The sequence below is a fragment of the Petromyzon marinus genome (genome assembly GCF_048934315.1).
Source record: "Petromyzon marinus isolate PM22_M1 ecotype Great Lakes invasive population chromosome 84 unlocalized genomic scaffold, UKy_Petmar_22M1.pri1.0 chr84_unloc.4, whole genome shotgun sequence".
Taxonomy (NCBI): domain Eukaryota; kingdom Metazoa; phylum Chordata; class Hyperoartia; order Petromyzontiformes; family Petromyzontidae; genus Petromyzon; species Petromyzon marinus.
In genome coordinates this window covers 1,016,103-1,035,237 of record NW_027422641.1, presented here as the reverse complement: position 1 = coordinate 1,035,237, position 19,135 = coordinate 1,016,103, and the positions used below count along the sequence as shown (strand labels likewise).

The 19,135-nt window shown below is 48.6% G+C and overlaps 1 protein-coding gene across 1 annotated transcript; it reads left to right on the top strand.

Moving 5' to 3' along the window:
* The first annotated feature begins 3,933 nt into the window (after positions 1–3,933).
* Positions 3,934–8,894, top strand: LOC142908477 (uncharacterized). The gene is made up of 2 exons (XM_076059183.1): positions 3,934–4,187; positions 6,391–8,894. The coding sequence occupies exons 1-2, from the start codon at positions 4,001–4,003 to the stop codon at positions 7,041–7,043; spliced, it is 840 nt and encodes a 279-aa protein (XP_075915298.1). The 5' UTR covers positions 3,934–4,000; the 3' UTR covers positions 7,044–8,894.
* The last annotated feature ends 10,241 nt before the right edge of the window (positions 8,895–19,135 follow it).

The window sequence follows — 19,135 nt, the reverse complement described above, 5'->3', positions numbered from 1 at the left end:
TATTATTTTTAATTGAGAGTACAGTACACTGTTTTCTATGTTTATTTTAAATGTGTTGTGTATATGTAGAAGATCTATATTATAATCTTTATTTATACTGGAGGAATCTAAAAAGCCCTTTTTCACAGATTTCCAGTTGGGGTGGTACAGAAAGTTACAAGAACAAACGATGCAAAAACACAATCGAAGTGAAAAGTATAGGAAAGGTAAGCAAATCACAAAAAAATGAAAATAAACTATTTTTATCTTACCTAGTAAAGCCCTCTAAGCTATTAGCTTCTATTTCAGAAGCGAACTGGCCACAAATTATAGATGAATGAAGTAGCTTATGACGTGGACATTTATAGCAGCCAAATAATAATAAAAAAATTGTGTTACATTCATCAATATACATACAAAGGACGTGAAAGGGAGATATGATGAGTGAAAACTATAAGGGAGTGAGTGAGATGACACTACACACAGATGCTGGAACAAAGGCTGAGGAAGAGGATGACACGCCACGTAACACAGTGCGCACCGGTACAGCATCAGCTCCCAGCAATACAGAACAATGCTGCCAACACCCACACCACTCATAAGAGCAGTCCGTCATGTGCCACTCGAGTTATAGTGGGTGTGGTGTGCGCTAAGCGAAACACATTACATAAAAGACGAGGATGTACTGCATATAGTCCTCTACGTGAGTGAGTCTATGTCTCTCTGTGTGAATCTGTGCGAGTGACTCTGTGGTTCTCTGTGTGGGTTAATCAATGGTTCTCTGTTTGAGTGAGTCTATGTGTCTCCATGTGAGTGAGTCTATGGCTCTGTGTCAGTGAGACGTTGGCTCTCTGTGTGAGTGCTCTCTCTGAGTGAGTCTATGGCTCTCTGTGGGAGTAAGTGGGTCTCTAAGGCCACCACCATCTTGCTCCCTGCCCAGTGCGTCCACCTGGTTGAGCTGCAGAAGTCTATTGTCCACCGCTCCAGACCGCACAGATATCCGACGTCCACCTACAGCACAAACACCGGCAGATTCTTAAACCTTGTGGTGGAAGTAAGGACACGGGAGGGGTAATAGTCAACCACCATTACCACCATTAATACCACCATTACAACCACCAAAATCACCGCTATCGTTAACACCACCATCAATATCACCACCTCCACCACAACGATCACAATCAAAATTACAATCACAATACTCTTTGGTTATTTCGGTAAAGTCATGTAGGTAGAAAAAATAATAGATCACGACGTTTCGATCGCAACACAAGCAACCATCATCAGGTGAAAAAATATAGCGAGAAAGCTGCTGAAACACGAAGTTATTTTGGCTTGAGATAAGCTCAGCCCAAGGGTAAGTGGGAAGGAGCTAGAGGTAGAATTTGCATGTAAATACAACACCACATCGTGGAAAAGGAAAGAGAGACACAGACACCGAGAGACATCCACACACAGAGAGAGGCACACACAAAGAGACACACGAGAGACGCATATAGAGAAAAACACACCGGCAGAGAGAGACACCCACACAGACAGATGCAGAGAGAGATAGACACAAAGGGAATTACATAATTGCCCATCAATTACTATGGTGTGACAATGCCAATTACCAATGTCAAAGGGAACATCAATGAATGGTAAATGTGGGGTAATATCCCCAGAAGAGCATGTAGACTACATTAAAAAAATAAAATAATCAGGCAATATAATATCACATATGGGTTCAGTTTAAAGTTTACTTATGACAAATAATACTGAAATAATTGTGCTCCATAGATTATCTTAATGGCCAAGTTACATAACCATCACGGAATCACTTAAGCTGACCATTTTAAAAGACATTAATTGCAAGATGTTGAGCAAAGGAAATTGTTTGGAAGTTCATCTCACACTAAGTACATGTTACTATAAATCTAAATCTGCATAGTTCTCGATCAGCAAAGTCGCAAACATGTTTTACCACAAGCAAGGAGTTCGGTGTAAAGCTGTTAAGCAAATTAACCACTGCACACGGTTGTAAAGCTCTCTGCCTCAAAGACAGCACTCTACCAAGTGTCACGACGCAGCTGCACACGCCGCATGACAATAGACGGAGTGAGTGAATCTAAGCAGACACTGACCCTGTCAAAGGGGATCCCATGTCTAGAGTATTTGTGGCTGGTGCTACACATTTCTATGTGATTAGCCATTTCGCTGATCTATCATTTGTGGACAGGTCGCTTCTGGAAAACAGCCACATAGCTCAGTGGGTCTCACCTGGTAAAATAAAAATAGTTTATAGAGTTCGTTCTGCCTCAACGCGTGTTTTCATAACGCCATTTGGATATAGCACGATGGATGTATTAGGGAACACGTTTTATAACACGGATGCTAAGTGGATATAACGCGATTGAGTCAACAGAACCACGTCGCGCGAGTAGGAATGTGCGGTTGTACGGCTGCCTGGGCACAGCGTCACACGAGGCATTGGGATGCTGCTGGATGCTTCCTGATGCTCCCCACGCGCCTCAGTCTTTGTTCAGCCGACACACGCATCTCACGCTGTTATCACGGACTGTGCTTTACCCTGTATTAGTCATTGTAACGAGGGAGTTTACACAACGCGGTGTTATTCAGCAACGCAACTGCCGCGTTATAGAACACTGCAGTAAATATTGTCGCGGTGTGGAAGGAGCAATGAACGTCATCTTGTGGCATGGAAAGGCATCGCAGCCCTAGCGAGCAGCCAGAGACAAAGCCCGCACGCACGGCAAAGTTGTGATTGACCTGGGGACTATTAGCAAGTGACACGTATGGACTAATGGTTACTCTAAATGACGATGTTGACGATGGTTATAACGTGCTACAAATATGCAAAACGCACATCGCATTAGCTCTGACAAATAGCGGACTTTTTTAAAGTTATCGTTTACAATGGTTAATTTGTATATCATGCCAAGTGAGTAATTTGCGTGTGGACCCTGACAGCGGCACTCAATGTCCAACTCTTGCGAATGCTCTCAGGGGATCTTTACCGTGCGCTGCGTTCACTCACTCAGCCCCAATCTCCCTGTCGTGAACTCACCACTCACCCACTCACTCACCTCACCCTTCAACTCACTCACCCTCCTCACCTATTAATTCTCCTCATTAACTCACTCACCCTGCAATCCACTCCCTCACCCCCCCCCTCCATCACCCGGCACTCACCGCCTGTCCGTGACCACCTCTCTCGTGCCTACAACCACAAACACCACCACCACCTCTCCCGTGCCTACAACCACAAACACCACCACCACCTCTCCCGTGCCTACAACCACAAACACCACCACCACCTCTCCCGTGCCTACAACCACAAACACCACCACCACCTCTCCCGTGCCTACAACCACAGACACCACCACCACCTCTCCCGTGCCTACAAACACAAACACCACCACCACCTCTCCCGTGCCTACAACCACAAACACCACCACCACCTCTCCCGTGCCTACAACCACAAACACCACCACCACCTCCTGCTGCTGCTGCTGTCGCGGTCTCCGCGTGGCGCCGCGGGCCCAGGGGGAGGCCTCGCGGCCCAAGAGCGGCGCCACGGCTCCCCCCCCTCCCGCTCCTGGCCCCTCCCCCTCGTCCTTCCTGGCCCCTCCCCCTCGTCCCTCCTGGCCCCTCCCCCTCGTCAATCCTCCTCCCGTTCGCGACGTGGAGTGAACTCAGCCCCGCCCCCCCCGCCCCCACCGCCCCCCCCCCTGCCCGGCCCCGCTGCCCATTGCAAGAATGGCGGGAAGCGGACGCGGGGCCTACCGCGCGCCGCCTCTCGCGTGATTGGCTCGCTTCGCGTCACGTGGGGAAGGCGGAAGAAGAGTTTGGGGGAGGAGCTGCGCGGTAAGGGGCGGGGCCGTGGAGTCACGTGGTGGGCAATGATTGCCAATAAGTGGGCAGGGATGGCTGTACGTCACATCCGGTGATATAGGACACGCCCCTTCGTGACGTGCCTCACACTTCCTTCCGTCCCGCGTGCCGTCAACACGAGCTCAGCATGGCGCTGTTGACCGTTGGCGTTCCGCTGTTGGCCATGCTTGGGATGGAGATCTTCATTTATCTTCGTTTTAAGCTTTCCATCTCATACTTTTACCGCGAGACCACGACGCTGCAAACGGAGAGGATGGGCCTGCAGAATGTGGAGCTCTGTCAGAAGAACAAGACCATGGAAGTGGAGAAAGATGGTAAGCTACCATTTTCTTTGGTTCTTTCGGTAAAGTCACGTAGAATGAGAATAAAATAATAAATTGATAAAATAAAATAACACAATAATATTCTCACGACGTTTCGGCCACAATACAAGCGGCCTTCATCAGGTGAAGGGGACGAGACTGTCTGGAGGACAGCGCTGGAGTGAGAAAGCCACGCTGAGATCGCGATCTTTAAGCTGTGTGAGAAGAAACAAAGCGCCTTGACAAAGGAATTAACATAATTTAGCATTGAAATGGCTGAGTACTAGGTGCCTCGGTGAATGTATATGCTCTGACTTTAACATAGCTATTTCTGTGACCAGTTACAAGCTAATCATTCAGCTATTTCAATGCTAAATTCTATGCTAATTCCTTTGTCAAGGAGTGCCTCTGCGGATGTGTATACTTTAACTTAGCTATTTCAATGCTAAATTCTATGCTAATTCCTTTGTCAAGGGGTGCCTTTGCGGATGTGTATGCTTTAACTTTAATATAGCCTTTTCTGTGACCAGTCACAAGCTAATCACTCAGCCATTTCAATGCTAAATTAAATGCTAATTCCTTTGTCAGGCGCTTTGTTTCTTCTCACACAGCTTAAAGGTCGTGATCTCAGCGTGGCTTTCTCACTCCAGCGCTGTCCTCCAGACAGTCTCGTCCCCTTCACCTGATGAAGGCCGCTTGTGTTGTGGCCGAAACGTCGTGAGAATATTATTGTGTTATTTTATTTTATCAATTTATTATTTTATTCTCATTCTACGTGACTTTACCGAAAGAACCAAAGAAGATGAATCCTTGCAGTCACGAAAACTTTAAATCGAAATTTAAGCTACCATTCTTAGATGTTCTGTTTGAGAGGAGACCTGATGGCTCATTGGGGCATTCTGTCTACAGGAAACCCACCCACACAGATTCCTACTTGAAACCTGATTCCCACCACCACCCAGCCCAAAAGAATTCTCTCATCAAAACTTCATACCATAGGGCTCATTGCATTTCGGACCAACACCACCTGACCAGTGAATTAAAACATGTGCACCTGGCCCTCAAAAGGAATGGTTACTCTGACCGTACCATCTGCCAAGCTGTTTCTCCCTCCATACAGAAACAACCACTTGATACTCCGGCCAAAACCATCACACTACCATATATAGCAGGCGTTACTAAAAAGATTTCAAAAATTCTAAACAAACACAAGATCCAGGTCCGGTTCAATACAGTACACAAAATTCGTGATCTGATCCCATCCGTGAAGGATGGCATTCCTGACTTACAGTACCCCGGGGTTTACAAATTAAGTTGTACCTGCGGTGATTGCTATATCGGGGAGACAAAGCGACATGTCTCTGACCGAATTCGCGAGCACAAATCAGATTTGAAACACAGCAAAACGAATTCTTTGCTGATCACTGTTACAACCATGTGGGTGATCACGATATAATTTTCTCCGATACCAAGGTTCTTTGCAAACCCACGGGTTTTTATCAGAGATTTGTTCACGAGGCAATTCAGATCTACAAACACAGACACAATTTCAACCGAGAAGTTGGTTTCAAATTAAGCAACCATTGGAAAGATGTTCTAAATCGAACTAAACATAAACTAATTTCTGTGGTACAGTATATTTTTCAAGTAGTGGTACCCCAAACTTTCGCAGCTCTCAGCTCCCCCCCCCTCCCGCTCCTGGCCCCTCCCCCTCGTCCCTCCTGGCCCCTCCCCCTCGTCCCTCCTGGCCCCTCCCCCTCGTCCCTCCTCCCGACTCGCGACGTGGAGTGAACTCGCCCCCGCCCCCCGCGCCCCACCCTGAGCGGCCCCGCCGCCCATTGCAAGAATGGCGGGAAGCGGACGCGGGGCCGACCGCGCGCCGCCTCTCGCGTGATTGGCTCGCGTCACGTGGGGAAGGCGGAAGAAGAGTATGGGGGAGGAGCTGTGTGGTTAGGGGCAGGGCCGTGGAGTCACGTGGTGGGCAATGATTGACAATAAGTGGGCAGAGATGGCTGTTACGTCATAGTGTACGTCACATCCGGTAATGACGTCACGATAAATAACACGCCCCTTCGTGACGTGTCTCACACTTGCTTCTGTCCCGCGTGCCGTCAACTCGAACTGAGCATGGTGCTGCTGATCGTTGGCGTTCTGGTCTTGGCCATGCTTGGGATGGGGATCTTCATATATCTTCTTTTTACGCTTTCCATTTCAGACTTTGACCATGAGACCACGACGCTGTCTACGGAGAGGATGGGCCTGCAGAATGTGGAGCTCTGTCAGAAGAGCAAGATGCTCCGTCTGGAGCTACAGCATCAGCTGGAGGAGTTCATGGAGAACCGAGAGACTCTCCAGAGAGAGATCAGGAGCCTGGTTCAACAGCTTAAAGAGCGCCAGTTGGAGCTGGAGCCCACGAGAGTGCCTTGCAGGGAGAGCAAGTCTCTCCATGCGGATTTTCTCCGAGACTGCAATGCAGCACAGCGGCAAATGTCGCTGCGCTGTGAAAACGAAGATCTCCGGAGGTCGCTGCATGCCCACCTGAGGAAGTTGAACTTCCTGAATCCGCAGAGAGGGCAGGAACAGTTTAGGCTGCGCGGGAAGCTGGTGCGTCACGAGGACATGTGGCATGGGGAAAAGAGGCTGCAAGAAGAGAACCTGCATCTCCGTAGCCAGCTGAAAGAGCTAATATGGACCGTGTCTCAAATGTACAATGCCACCACCACCGACGCCACTTCCACCGCCGCTGCCACAGCTTCCACCACCGCAACCGTTTCCACCACCACTTCTGCCACCACCACCAAGCCCAAGAAGATGAAGAGATTTAGCCATTGGTTCCGAAAATTGCTGAAGCGCAAGTCGGCCATTTAAAAATATTGGGAAAATTGTGAAAATGACACCACCCTAATTAAAACATTACTCAGAAAGACAAACATACCCCATAGAACATCAACAAAGTCATATATAAGACAAAATATCGTACATTTGCATGCAACACTCTAATAAATACTGTATTGTGAGCAAAACATAAAGTTACTTAAATGGAAAAAAAATCTGTTATTGTCACTTACCTTTAGTCCGGATGCCGGTCTGCTTGTCGGGAGGGGGCGTAATGAGTCCCTGCACACACGGGGGCGGTGGGAGGGGGGTGAACGTCCATACACACACACAACAGCGACAATCATCCGCTGTATAGCCTTACCAGAATGTTGGGGCAAGCGCCTATGAAGCTCTGAATGGCACACGGGGTGAATGGCCAGCACCCCGCCCGGCTGCCTCTTTATCTCTCCATACACGAGACTCACAGGCGTACATGCGTCCGTGCACACACGCACAACAACAACGCAACAACCGTCGTTCACCCCTAAGTGGCGGTGACATCACCACAGCACTTGTGCCATGCTCGGTGCATTTTGAGGCCACGTGAAGTGTCGAAGGCTGGCTGGCAGGAGGTCATGTAATAGACGCAGGTGCCATGGATTGACTTAGGAAGATGATGGGCAGATGCAACAGCCGTGCTCCCCACTGTGCCAACTTTATTTGTGTCAGTTGTTTGGCGCTCTGCTCGTTGTTTTGAGCCTCGCTCCTCTGCCCTATGCTGTTGCTGGAGGGCAACTGCCTCCACCTCCCCAGCAGCGCCTTTCATGAACCTCCTCCACAGAAGCCGATCGTGACACTGCTGATACCAGTCATCAATAAGACCAATCAGCTCCACATCCTTCTGCACCACATCAGTCCATCTCTTCTCTACCCCGTACCACGCCCATTTAGCACCATCTATCCAGCCAAATTGAAGCTGCTTGGGGATGCCGTGACTGCATACGGACTGCATGACACAATCAACGCAGCCTCGCTTGCTGGAGGAGCCCACAGATGGGCATTTGTCCAGATATTCTAGGAATCTGTGAGCTTACAAAGTCCAGTCTGGTTAAACCCTGAATAGATCGTGGGCAAGCTAACCTTAATGTTCCTTTCGAGAGAGATAAGGGAGGGTATAACTGTGGCCGAGAAGACGTGAAGATTTTTATGGAGTGACATGCCAGGTAGCTTCCACACTGTTGAGCAGCTGATGAAAATATAATGCTGCTCGAATTATTTTAAATGAGACCTCGGCTCCCAAAACGGACTTGATCATCAGCACACTGCCCACTCCACTCTCTCCTCAGGTGCCCCAAATACATGAGGAATTGAGGAAGGGAGCATTTTTATGATGTAAAATACCCAGGGAGGTGATTTGTTTTCGTGGGGCTGATGGTAACGGCCCATATTTTAGTAGCATGCTTCATGTTTAGCTGTAGTGTCTCCAACTTCTCTTTAGAGTGGGCAGTAATCACCAGATCATCTGCATTCATAATATGGTTTAACAATAGAGAGCCATACCATGACCGGCTCAGGCATCGATCAGCCTCCCATTATATCTATACCAGATAAATTCTACTGGTACATCCATGGAAATCGTCTCAAACTACGTAGTCAAAGAAAATGTTCAGTCGTGTAGGGGGCAGAGGACATCCATGTCGCACATTACTCACATTCTATCATCCCTTTTGCTCCATTACGTCGATTTTTCATGAGACAGCAGTTGTCTTTCTATTGTTTATATATGCTTTATCGAAAGAAGAAAATAGTATATTTGCTTTAATTACTGTAACTCTGTGTTTTATTTAGCTTTGGTAATTTGGCTGATCCAGGTCTCTCTTGCAAATGAAACTCATCCTGGTCGCTTTAGTTCTCGCCTTGTTCAAAGAGTGGAGGAGTGGGTGGAGAGTGGAGGAGTGGGTGGAGAGTGGAGGAGTGGGTGGAGAGTGGAGAGTGGAGGAGTGGCTGGAGAGTGGAGGAGTGGGTGGAGAGTGGAGAGTGGAGGAGTGGGTGGAGAGTGGAGGAGTGGGTGGAGAGTGGAGAGTGGAGGAGTGGGTGGAGAGTGGAGGAGTGGGTGGAGAGTGGAGGAGTGGGTGGAGAGTGGAGGAGTGGGTGGAGAGTGGAGAGTGGAGGAGTGGGTGGAGAGTGGAGGGTGGAGGAGTGGGTGGAGAGTGGAGGGTGGAGGAGTGGGTGGAGAGTGGAGGGTGGAGGAGTGGGTGGAGAGTGGAGAGTGGAGGAGTGGGTGGAGAGTGGAGAGTGGAGGAGTGGGTGGAGAGTGGAGAGTGGAGGAGTGGGTGGAGAGTGGAGGAGTGGGTGGAGAGTGGAGGAGTGGGTGGAGAGTGGAGAGTGGAGGAGTGGGTGGAGAGTGGAGAGTGGAGGAGTAGGTGGAGAGTGGAGGAGTGTGTGGAGAGTGGAGAGTGGAGGAGTGGGTGGAAAGTGGAGAGTGGAGGAGTGGGTGGAGAGTGGAGAGTGGAGGAGTGGATGTAGAGTGGAGGAGTGGGTCGAGAGTGGAGAGTGGAGGAGTGGGTGGAGAGTGGAGGAGTGGGTGGAGAGTGGAGAGTGGAGGAGTGGGTGGAGAGTGGAGAGTGGAGGAGTGGGTGGAGAGTGGAGGAGTGGGTGGAGAGTGGAGGAGTGGGTGGAGAGTGGAGAGTGGAGGAGTGGGTGGAGAGTGGAGAGTGGAGGAGTGGGTGGAGAGTGGAGGAGTGTGTGGAGAGTGGAGAGTGGAGGAGTGGGTGGAAAGTGGAGAGTGGAGGAGTGGGTGGAGAGTGGAGAGTGGAGGAGTGGGTGGAGAGTGGAGAGTGGAGGAGTGGGTGGAGAGTGGAGAGTGGAGGAGTGGGTGGAGAGTGGAGGAGTGGGTGGAGAGTGGAGAGTGGAGGAGTGGGTGGAGAGTGGAGAGTGGAGGAGTGGGTGGAGAGTGGAGGAGTGGGTGGAGAGTGGAGGAGTGGGTGGAGAGTGGAGAGTGGAGGAGTGGGTGGAGAGTGGAGGAGTGGGTGGAGAGTGGAGAGTGGAGGAGTGGCTGGAGAGTGGAGGAGTGGGTGGAGAGTGGAGAGTGGAGGAGTGGGTGGAGAGTGGAGGAGTGGGTGGAGAGTGGAGGAGTGGGTGGAGAGTGGAGAGTGGAGGAGTGGGTGGAGAGTGGAGGGTGGAGGAGTGGGTGGAGAGTGGAGGGTGGAGGAGTGGGTGGAGAGTGGAGAGTGGAGGAGTGGGTGGAGAGTGGAGAGTGGTGGAGTGGGTGGAGAGTGGAGGAGTGGGTGGAGAGTGGAGGAGTGGGTGGAAAGTGGAGGAGTGGGTGGAGAGTGGAGAGTGGAGGAGTTGGTGGAGGAGTTGGTGGAGAGTGGAGAGTGGAGGAGTGGGTGGAGAGTGGAGGAGTGGGTGGAGAGTGGAGAGTGGAGGAGTGGGTGGAGAGTGGAGAGTGGAGGAGTGGGTGGAGAGTGGAGGAGTGGGTGGAGAGTGGAGAGTGGAGGAGTGGGTGGAGAGTGGAGAGTGGAGGAGTGGGTGGAGAGTTGAGAGTGGAGGAGTGGGTGGAGAGTGCAGGAGTGGGTGGAGAGTGGAGAGTGGAGGAGTGGGTGGAGAGTGGAGAGTGGAGGAGTGGGTGGAGAGTGGAGGAGTGGGTGGGTGGAGAGTGGAGCAGTGGGTGGGTGGAGAGTGGAGGAGTGGGTGGGTGGAGAGTGGAGGAGTGGGTGGGTGGAGAGTGGAGGAGTGGGTGGGTGGAGAGTGGAGGAGTGGGTGGGTGGAGAGTGGAGGAGTGGGTGGAGAGTGGAGGAGTGGGTGGGTGGAGAATGGAGGAGTGGGTGGGTGGAGAGTGGAGGAGTGGGTGGGTGGAGAGTGGAGGAGTGGGTGGAGAGTGGAGGAGTGGGTGGAGAGTGGAGGAGTGGGTGGAGAGTGGAGTGGGTGGAGAGTGGAGTGGGTGGAGAGTGAGTGGGTGGAGTGAGTGGAGAGATATAAGCAGCTGTGAAAGTTTGGGATACCACTACTTGAAAAAAAAAATACTGTACCATTGAAAATTAGTTTAATGTTTGTCTCTGACCGAATTCGCGTGCACAAATCAGATTTGAAACACGGCAGAACGAATTCTGCCATAGCTGTGGGTGATCACGATATAGTTTTCTCCGATACCAAGATTCTCTGCAAACCCACGGGTTTTTATCAGAGATTTGTCCACGAGGCAACTCAGATTTACAAACACAGACACAATTTCAACCGAGAGGATGGTTTCAAATTAAGCAATCATTGGAAAGATGTTCTAAATCAAACCACACATTAAACTAATTTTCAATGGTACAGTAATTTTTTTTCTTCAAGTAGTGGTATTCCAAACTTTCACAGCTGCTTATTTCACTCCACACACTCACTCCGTTCACTCACTCCACTCACTCACTCCACTCACTCCACTCACTCACTCCACTCACTCACTCTACTCCCCCCCCCCCCCCCCCGCTGCTGGTCCGTCATGGTCCCCACCCGCTCCTGGTCCATCATGGCCCATGCACCTCCTATGTACATCATACTCATTTTTATGCTAATTCCTTTGTCAAGCGTTTTGCTTCCTCCCATATAGCTTAAAGGACGCGACCTGGGATGGACTGTCTTCACTCCAACGCTGTCCTCATGACAGTACGGTCCCCTTCACCTAATGAAGGCCACTTGTGTTGTGGCCGAAACGTCGTGATTTTTGTTATTTTCTTTTTTACCTACGTGACTTTACCGAATAGAACCAAAGAGTATGGATCCTTGCAGCCACGAAAGCTTCAAATCTAGAATTGATAACCTCTACGGGGAGGGCTTTCACCTATCTGTTAGAGATTTCAACAGACAACGGGACAATAAGTCAAAGCTCATCGAGACGCTGACCTTCCTCAAAAGATTCCGCGAAAACAAGGTAATACCCATCGCTTTCACACTAACATCTGCTGCTGTATCCTCACCGAATTCTAAACAGATTCTGTTTAAGGCCAGCCTATCTTTAATCTCAGAGAGGATAAGACTACTCCGTTTTGACTCGATACTTTAGACAGGACTCTCCTACAAGCTCATTTAACGCTAACACAAAAAATGTCACCTGCTGATTGGAACCACGTAGACAACATGACTGCTTCTTCTGCCGATTCACTTTCAGTCAAATACAAAGCTAACCTGATTTCTTAATTCAACCACCTATCGAAGAAGAACCCAGTCCCACATATAACAAAACTAGACGTTAACAAAATCGTCATTAATCAGAGTAGCACCCCGATTTCGGACAATCTGAAAACAGTACTGGCTAGAGGGCTAAATTTTGCTGTCACCCCGAAACATATTCCTGTAGATATCATCTCTCAGGTCGATGCGGCCCTTAAAGGCATAGGACATATCCAAGCATACGTTGCGAGAGCTGAAATAGCCACTATTCTTAAGAATGCTAAGAAATTTTGATTTAAAGCTTTCGTGCCTGCAGTAATTCATATTCTTAGCTCTTTCGGTAAAGTCACGTTGAAGGGAAACAATAAAATATATAAAATAATAAAAAAAATCTCACGACGTTTCGACCATAACACAAACCGTCGTCATCAGGTGTATTGGTTTGCATCAATTTATTTATTTTTAAACGGTGTATTTTAAACGGTGTTCTTTGTAAGCCATCTGGCTACCATGAGAGATTCGTTCATGAGGCTATCCACATATACAAGCACAGAGACAATTTCAACCGAGAAAATGGATTATGGCTTAGCAATCATTGGAAAGATTTGATAAACCATTTCAGGTCTTAATTGATTGTTCACGCATACAGTGGCTTTCAGACAGCATACATTAATTTTTCGTCTCCCCCCTCCTCTTTTCAGAACATAGATGGACTACTCCTTCTAAATAAACTGCCAAATCGCTGCGTGTGGCGCTGACGTTTTTTTAATAAATATATAAATGCACCGTTTAAAAATAAATAAATTTATGCAAACCGCCACCCCTGATGACGACCGTTTGTGTTATGGTCAAAACGTCGTGAGAATTTTTTTTATTGTTTTATATATATTTTATTATTTATTGTTTCCCTTCAACGTGACTTTACCGAAAGAGCTAAGAATAATGCTAAGAAACCCATTAGCAACATAGGCAAAAATGAACGCTCTGAACTCGCGAATTTAAAAACCAGAAGTGATATAGTCATCCTCTCAGCCGACAAAGGCAACGCTACTGTAATTATGGATAAAGATTGTACAACAACAAAATCCAGAACCTACTCAACGATTGAAGTTACTCAAACATTAAAAATGACCCTACTAATAGCCTAACTATAAAAACCAACAAGATCATCACAAGTTCGACCTCCCTAATCGAACCAACTAAACGTCCCTCCTTAAAACCTTCTGCTGCAAGACCCCCTAGATTCTATGGTCTCCCCAAGATTCATAAAGAATGCACTCCACTACAACCCATCGTATCCACGATCAACTCCCCTACCTATAAGCTAGCACGTTTTCTGTCAGATACCTTGCTACCTTTCACTGGCAAGACCTCCTCAGCAGTACTTAACTCAGCTCATTTGGTCTCTATGGTCAAAGACGTTGTACTGTCCCCTGACGATATCCTTGTCAAGCTTCGATGTGGTCTCTCTGTTCACCAAGGTCCCGGTACCTGATACTATTGAAATTATTGAAAATTTGGTCCAACATGGACTAGACCCCGATACACCTGTGCTGATTAGACACTGCCTCACCAATACCTACCTACTTTACTTGGAATGGCAGCTTCTACAAACAAAATGAGGGTACCCCCATGGGTTCTCCCTTATCACCAGTGATAGCCAATGTTTTCATGGAGAAATTTGAATCAGACGCCATCCAGACTTCCACCCTCAGACCTTCCCTGTGGAAGAGATATGTGGATGACACTTTCGTCATTTGGCCTCATGGCCTCCCAGCTTTGAACCTTTTTCTACACCACATCAATTCTAGACATCCCGCCATCAAATTCACCATGGAAGTGGAGAAAAATGGCAAGCTACCATTCTTGGATGTTCTGTTTGAGAGGAGACCTGATGGCTCACTGGGGCATTCTGTCTAGAGGAAACCCACCCACACAGATTCCTACTTGAAACCTGATTCCCACCACCACCCAGATCAAAATAATTATCTCATCAAAACATTATACCACAGGGCACATTGCATTTCGGACCAACAACACCTGACCAGTGAATTAAAACATGTACACCTGGCCCTCAAGAGAAACGGATACTCTGACCATACCATCCGCCAAGCTGTTTCTCCCTCCATACAGAAACAACCACTTGATACTCCGGTCAAAACCATCACTCTACCATATATAGCAGGCGTTACTAAAAAGTTCTCCAAAATTCCAAACAAACACAAGATCCTGGTCCGGTTCAATACAGTGCACAAAATCCGTGACCTGATCCCATCCGTGAAGGATGTCGTTCCTGACTTACAGTACCCCGCGGTTTACAAATTGAGCTGCACTTGTGGTGATTGCTATATCGGGGAGACGAAGCGACATGTCTGACAGAATTCGCGAGTACAAATCAGATTTGAAACACGGCAGAACGCATTATTCTGCCGTAGCTGACCACTGTTACAATGCTGTGGGTGATCACGATATAGTTTTCTCCGATACCAAGGTTCTCTGCAAACCCACGGGTTTTTATCAGAGATTTGTCCACGAGGCAATTCAGATTTACATACACAGACACAATTTCAACCAAGAGGATGGTTTCAAATTAAGCAATCATTGGAAAGATGTTCTAAATCACTCACTCCACTCACTCACTCCACTCACTCCACTTACTCACTCACTCCACTCACTCCACTCACTCCACTCACTCACTCCACTCACTCACTCACTACACTCACTCACTCTACTCCCCCCCTCCCCCCCCACGGTGCTGGTCCATCATGGCCCATGCACCTCCTACGTACATCATGCTCATTTTTATGCTAATTTCTTTGTCAAGCGTTTTTCTTCCTCCCACACAGCTTAAATGACGCGACCTGGGCTTGGCTGTTTTCACTCCAACGCTGTCCTCATGACAGCACGGTCCCTTCACCTGATGAAGGCCACTTGTGTTGTGGCCGAAACGTCGTGATTTTTGTTATTTTCTTTTTTACCTACGTGACTTTACCGAATTGAACCAAAGAGTATGGATCCTTGCAGTCACGAAAGCTTCAAATCTAGAAAAAAAAGCATTACTACAGATAATACATAGGAAGGCCTTTATCTAGCAGTACAGCAAGTGGGTCTGTGAATTCCATCTGGTTGCAGAACTGTGAGTGTTATTCTCTCATGTGCAAGGTGGAGTTTCTCCCGGTACTCCGGTTCCCTCCCACACAAAGCCAAACACCTGTTTCATGGAAATGGTCAGCTGTTCCAGGGCAGGCTTAAAAAAAAGTCTTGGGATGCCGGTGATGTTATCGCAGATAGATGGACAACATTGTTATTATCATATTTGAAATTCTCTCTCTCTGCTAAGAGCACTCTTTCCCTCTCCTCCACACAAAAAGCTGAGACAAAGAACCCCTAATAGCCATACAGGCTCTAGAGTCAAGTGCTCTTTGGGAAAATGGCTCAGCCTATTTCTTATCTCGTAACACCCATGTCCCCAAAATGCAGCTCTCCCCTGAGCGCCGTCTTTAGCAAATACACTCGGCTCCACATTCTCCTTTACTGCATCAATCCATCTCTTTTCCAGCCTGTGTGATGTCCGTTTATAACTCTCTATCTGCCCCAACATAAGCTACTTGAGCATGTGGAGGCTGGGTATGTTGGCTAGATGACCCAGTCAACTCAAGCATTGCCCGTTGGAAGAGCTCACGTGATGTGAGCTCACAATCCAGCCTGGTTAAACCCAGGATGGATGGGCATAAGTAGGAGAGGGGGACGATGCCAACCCCAACTGCAAGCGATGATGAAATTATTTATTACAACTTTCATCAGCTGGCTGAAACCAGGCCACTGTCGGTTTTAATGGGGTCCGAGATGGACACCCACCACCAGAGTGGAAGACTCTCAAGCGCATCTTCCTGTGACCAAGCCACCATTACCTGACTCCCGATAATGGGGAGGTGAGCCCACCGTTACTTGAGATTCGCAGCTTCCCACACCGCATTCATTGTTTTATTCAAAAGAAGAGTTACTCCCTGTTTTGCAGTTTCCAATCCCATGTTTAGGACTGTCCATGCCTCAGTGGTTGGTACTATGCAACCTACGACTAAAATGGACATCCAGAACGCAATGAGAAGAGGCACTCGAGAACAAGGAGACGAGGAAGTATGAAGAGGAAATCTTCAGCAGAATCAGGGGGGAAAAATTTAAAAACCTTAGTATAGCAGGGAGAGAGATCACGGAGACACGCACTTTGGAGACAACTCGGTGTTTATTTACCAGCTTCACATTCCCTATTGCCGTACTAAAACTGGAGGAAGGGCCTTTGCTATTGATGCCCGTAGGGTCTGGAATGCTATTGCCAATAAACTGCAACTTGAATCACTACCTATGAGATCTTCACTCAAAACTGCTCTAGAGGAGTTGTACAACCCTAGCTGCCACTGCTATTCAGTGGCCTAAAATATGGCTCTAGATTTTGGTGTTATAATTAATTTACGTAGTTTATTGTAAAAAATTCGGTCACAGTCCCTATGATCACTGTTACATTGGATTTATGGCTTTTATTTTGGTGATTTCGAAATGTTTTTTTTGTTTTGGCCATGTTTTTTATTGTAGTACGGAGTTGACTGATGGCCTTAATCTTAGTTGTCTTGTGGTTGTTGTTGTTATTTTGACTTGCATCCCACTGGGATTTTTGCGCACAGCGTTGGTGTACGGTGCTATTTCAGGAATATTTTGATATTTTTTTCCTGTATTTTCTGTTTGCACAGTCACATAATCACTTTAAGACGTTTTCTTGTTCATGTTTTTTGTTTGTTGCGGTTGCACCCGATTCAAGAGCCGAATGGCTCACAGGGCTATACCAAATAAATGAACTATGAACTTATTATTGGTACTTACAGCACACACGGCGTCGCTAGGCAACCGAGCGCGAGGAAAGGGGGGTAGAGATGGTGTTTCTTCATTTGAGTTTAGAAAAAAGTTGATTGGCAACTTGCAGCAACAAAAACATCATCGTCAACATCATCAACATAATGACTCATTCCTATTGGGTTCCAGTTATGGTGGTTGCTTTGGTGACGGTGGTTACTACGATGATTGCTGTGGTGATGTTGGTTTGCTGCTAGAGTGAATGTGGTTTATATGCTGTGATTGCAACTATGTTGATGGTGATTGCTGTGTTGTCATTGCCATATTGGTGGCTGTGGTGATGGTGGTTGTTGCTAGACTGATTGTGGTTTCTACGCTGTGGTTGCTGCGACAGTGATGGTGGTAACTACGGTGATTACTGTGGTGATGGTGGTTGCTGCTATGGCGATGGAAGTTGTTATAATCATGGCGGTCTCTACGGTGACCATCGCGGTGATGTTGGTTGCCGCGATTGCTACGGCGGTTGCCGTGGAGATGCACGCAGTGGTCCTGGCAGTGGAGCAGATCCAGGAGCTCCTGGGCGAAGGACTCCTGGGTGCGAGTCCAGGACGAGACGCGAGACTCGCCGCTGGAGAACTCCGCCTTGAGAGATTCACAGTTACGCGATCAGAGCTGCCTCAACGCATCCAGGGGGTCCTGAGAGAGACACGGAGACTCGTGAACTCGCACAAAGACGCACGCTAAGACTCGCAAATAAACTCACCTCATGATTCACAGACTCGCACAGAGACACGGAGGCTTAAACAGAGACACACAGACTCACAGCTTCACGAGCAGCGCTGCCACTCGCTCACAACTCGCCCACCCGCTCATCCACTCACTCACCCTCCCACTCACCCACCAGCCAGTTACCCATTCACCATCCAGCAATTCACCTACCCCTTCACCACCCAACCACTCAACCGCCTGCTCACCCACTCGCTCACCCAGCCACTCACCTCCTAACCCACCCACCACTCATACACCTACCCGCTTGCTCGCTCACCCACTCACCACCGGCTCACCAACTCGCTCGCCGATTTGCTCACCACTCACTCGTCCACCCACTCACTCGGTCACCCACGCTCTCAACCACTCACTCACCATCCACCCATTCCTTCATTCACACACTCACCAACCACCTACTCACCCGCCCATCCACTCACCAACCCACCCGCTCACCTACCCACCCACTCACCCACCCGCTCACTTACCCGCTCACTCACCCACTCACACACCTGCCATCTGCTTACCCACCCACCCACCCGCTCGTCCACCCACCCGCTCACTCGCTCATTCACCTACTCACACACCCACCACCTTGCTTACCCACCCATCCACTCACCCAATCGCTTACCCACTCACTCACCACCCTCCTGCCCACCCGCCCACCCACTCACCAACCATACCCGCTCACCAACCCAAGTGCTCAACCACCCACCTGCTCACTCACCCACCCACTCACACACCTGCCACCTGCTCAACCACCCACCCACTCACCCATTCGCTCATCCACTCACTCACACATCCACCCAACCACTCACCACCCACCCATTCATCCACCCACTCACCACCCACCCACATCCACCTGCTCACCCACCCATCCATCCACACATTCACCCGCTCACCCATCCACACATTCATCCGCTCACCCACCCACACCCATCCGCTCACTCACCCGCTCTTGGGAGGATAGACTTTTAGTTAGTAAAACATCTGTAAACAAATCAGGATTACTTGTTTTACAGATGATAAAATAGATCAGTAGACAGGGGCTGTATGCGTTTCTACGTTGTAATTTATATTCTGCACAAAGGCGACTCCACAGCAGCTGTGGCGAGGCAAGGCCGGCGATCACGAGAGCCAGATGACAGCAGATAACTCGAGAGAAGCACGCGTTATCGTCTAGCTGTGGGTGTGCTCAACTGCGCGTGTGTTTGTGGCTAAATGCGAGAATGTGGATCGGTGTGTTATTAAATTACGAGGCTGCAATAAGATCCTTGTATGTATGTCGACCTTCTGTTGCACCGTGCTTAGCCAACCGTGATAATCGGACATTACTCAATTGTATTTTACATCGAGCAATCAGCACCCCTACGTGCAGA

Coding starts and splice junctions, on each gene's coding strand:
- LOC142908477 (XM_076059183.1), top strand. CDS start 4,001: ATGGCGCTGTTGACCGTTGGCGTTCCGCTGTTGGCCATGCTTGGGATG. Junction 4,188..6,390: donor CATGGAAGTGGAGAAAGATG/GTAAGCTACCAT, acceptor TTTCCATTTCAG/ACTTTGACCATGAGACCACG.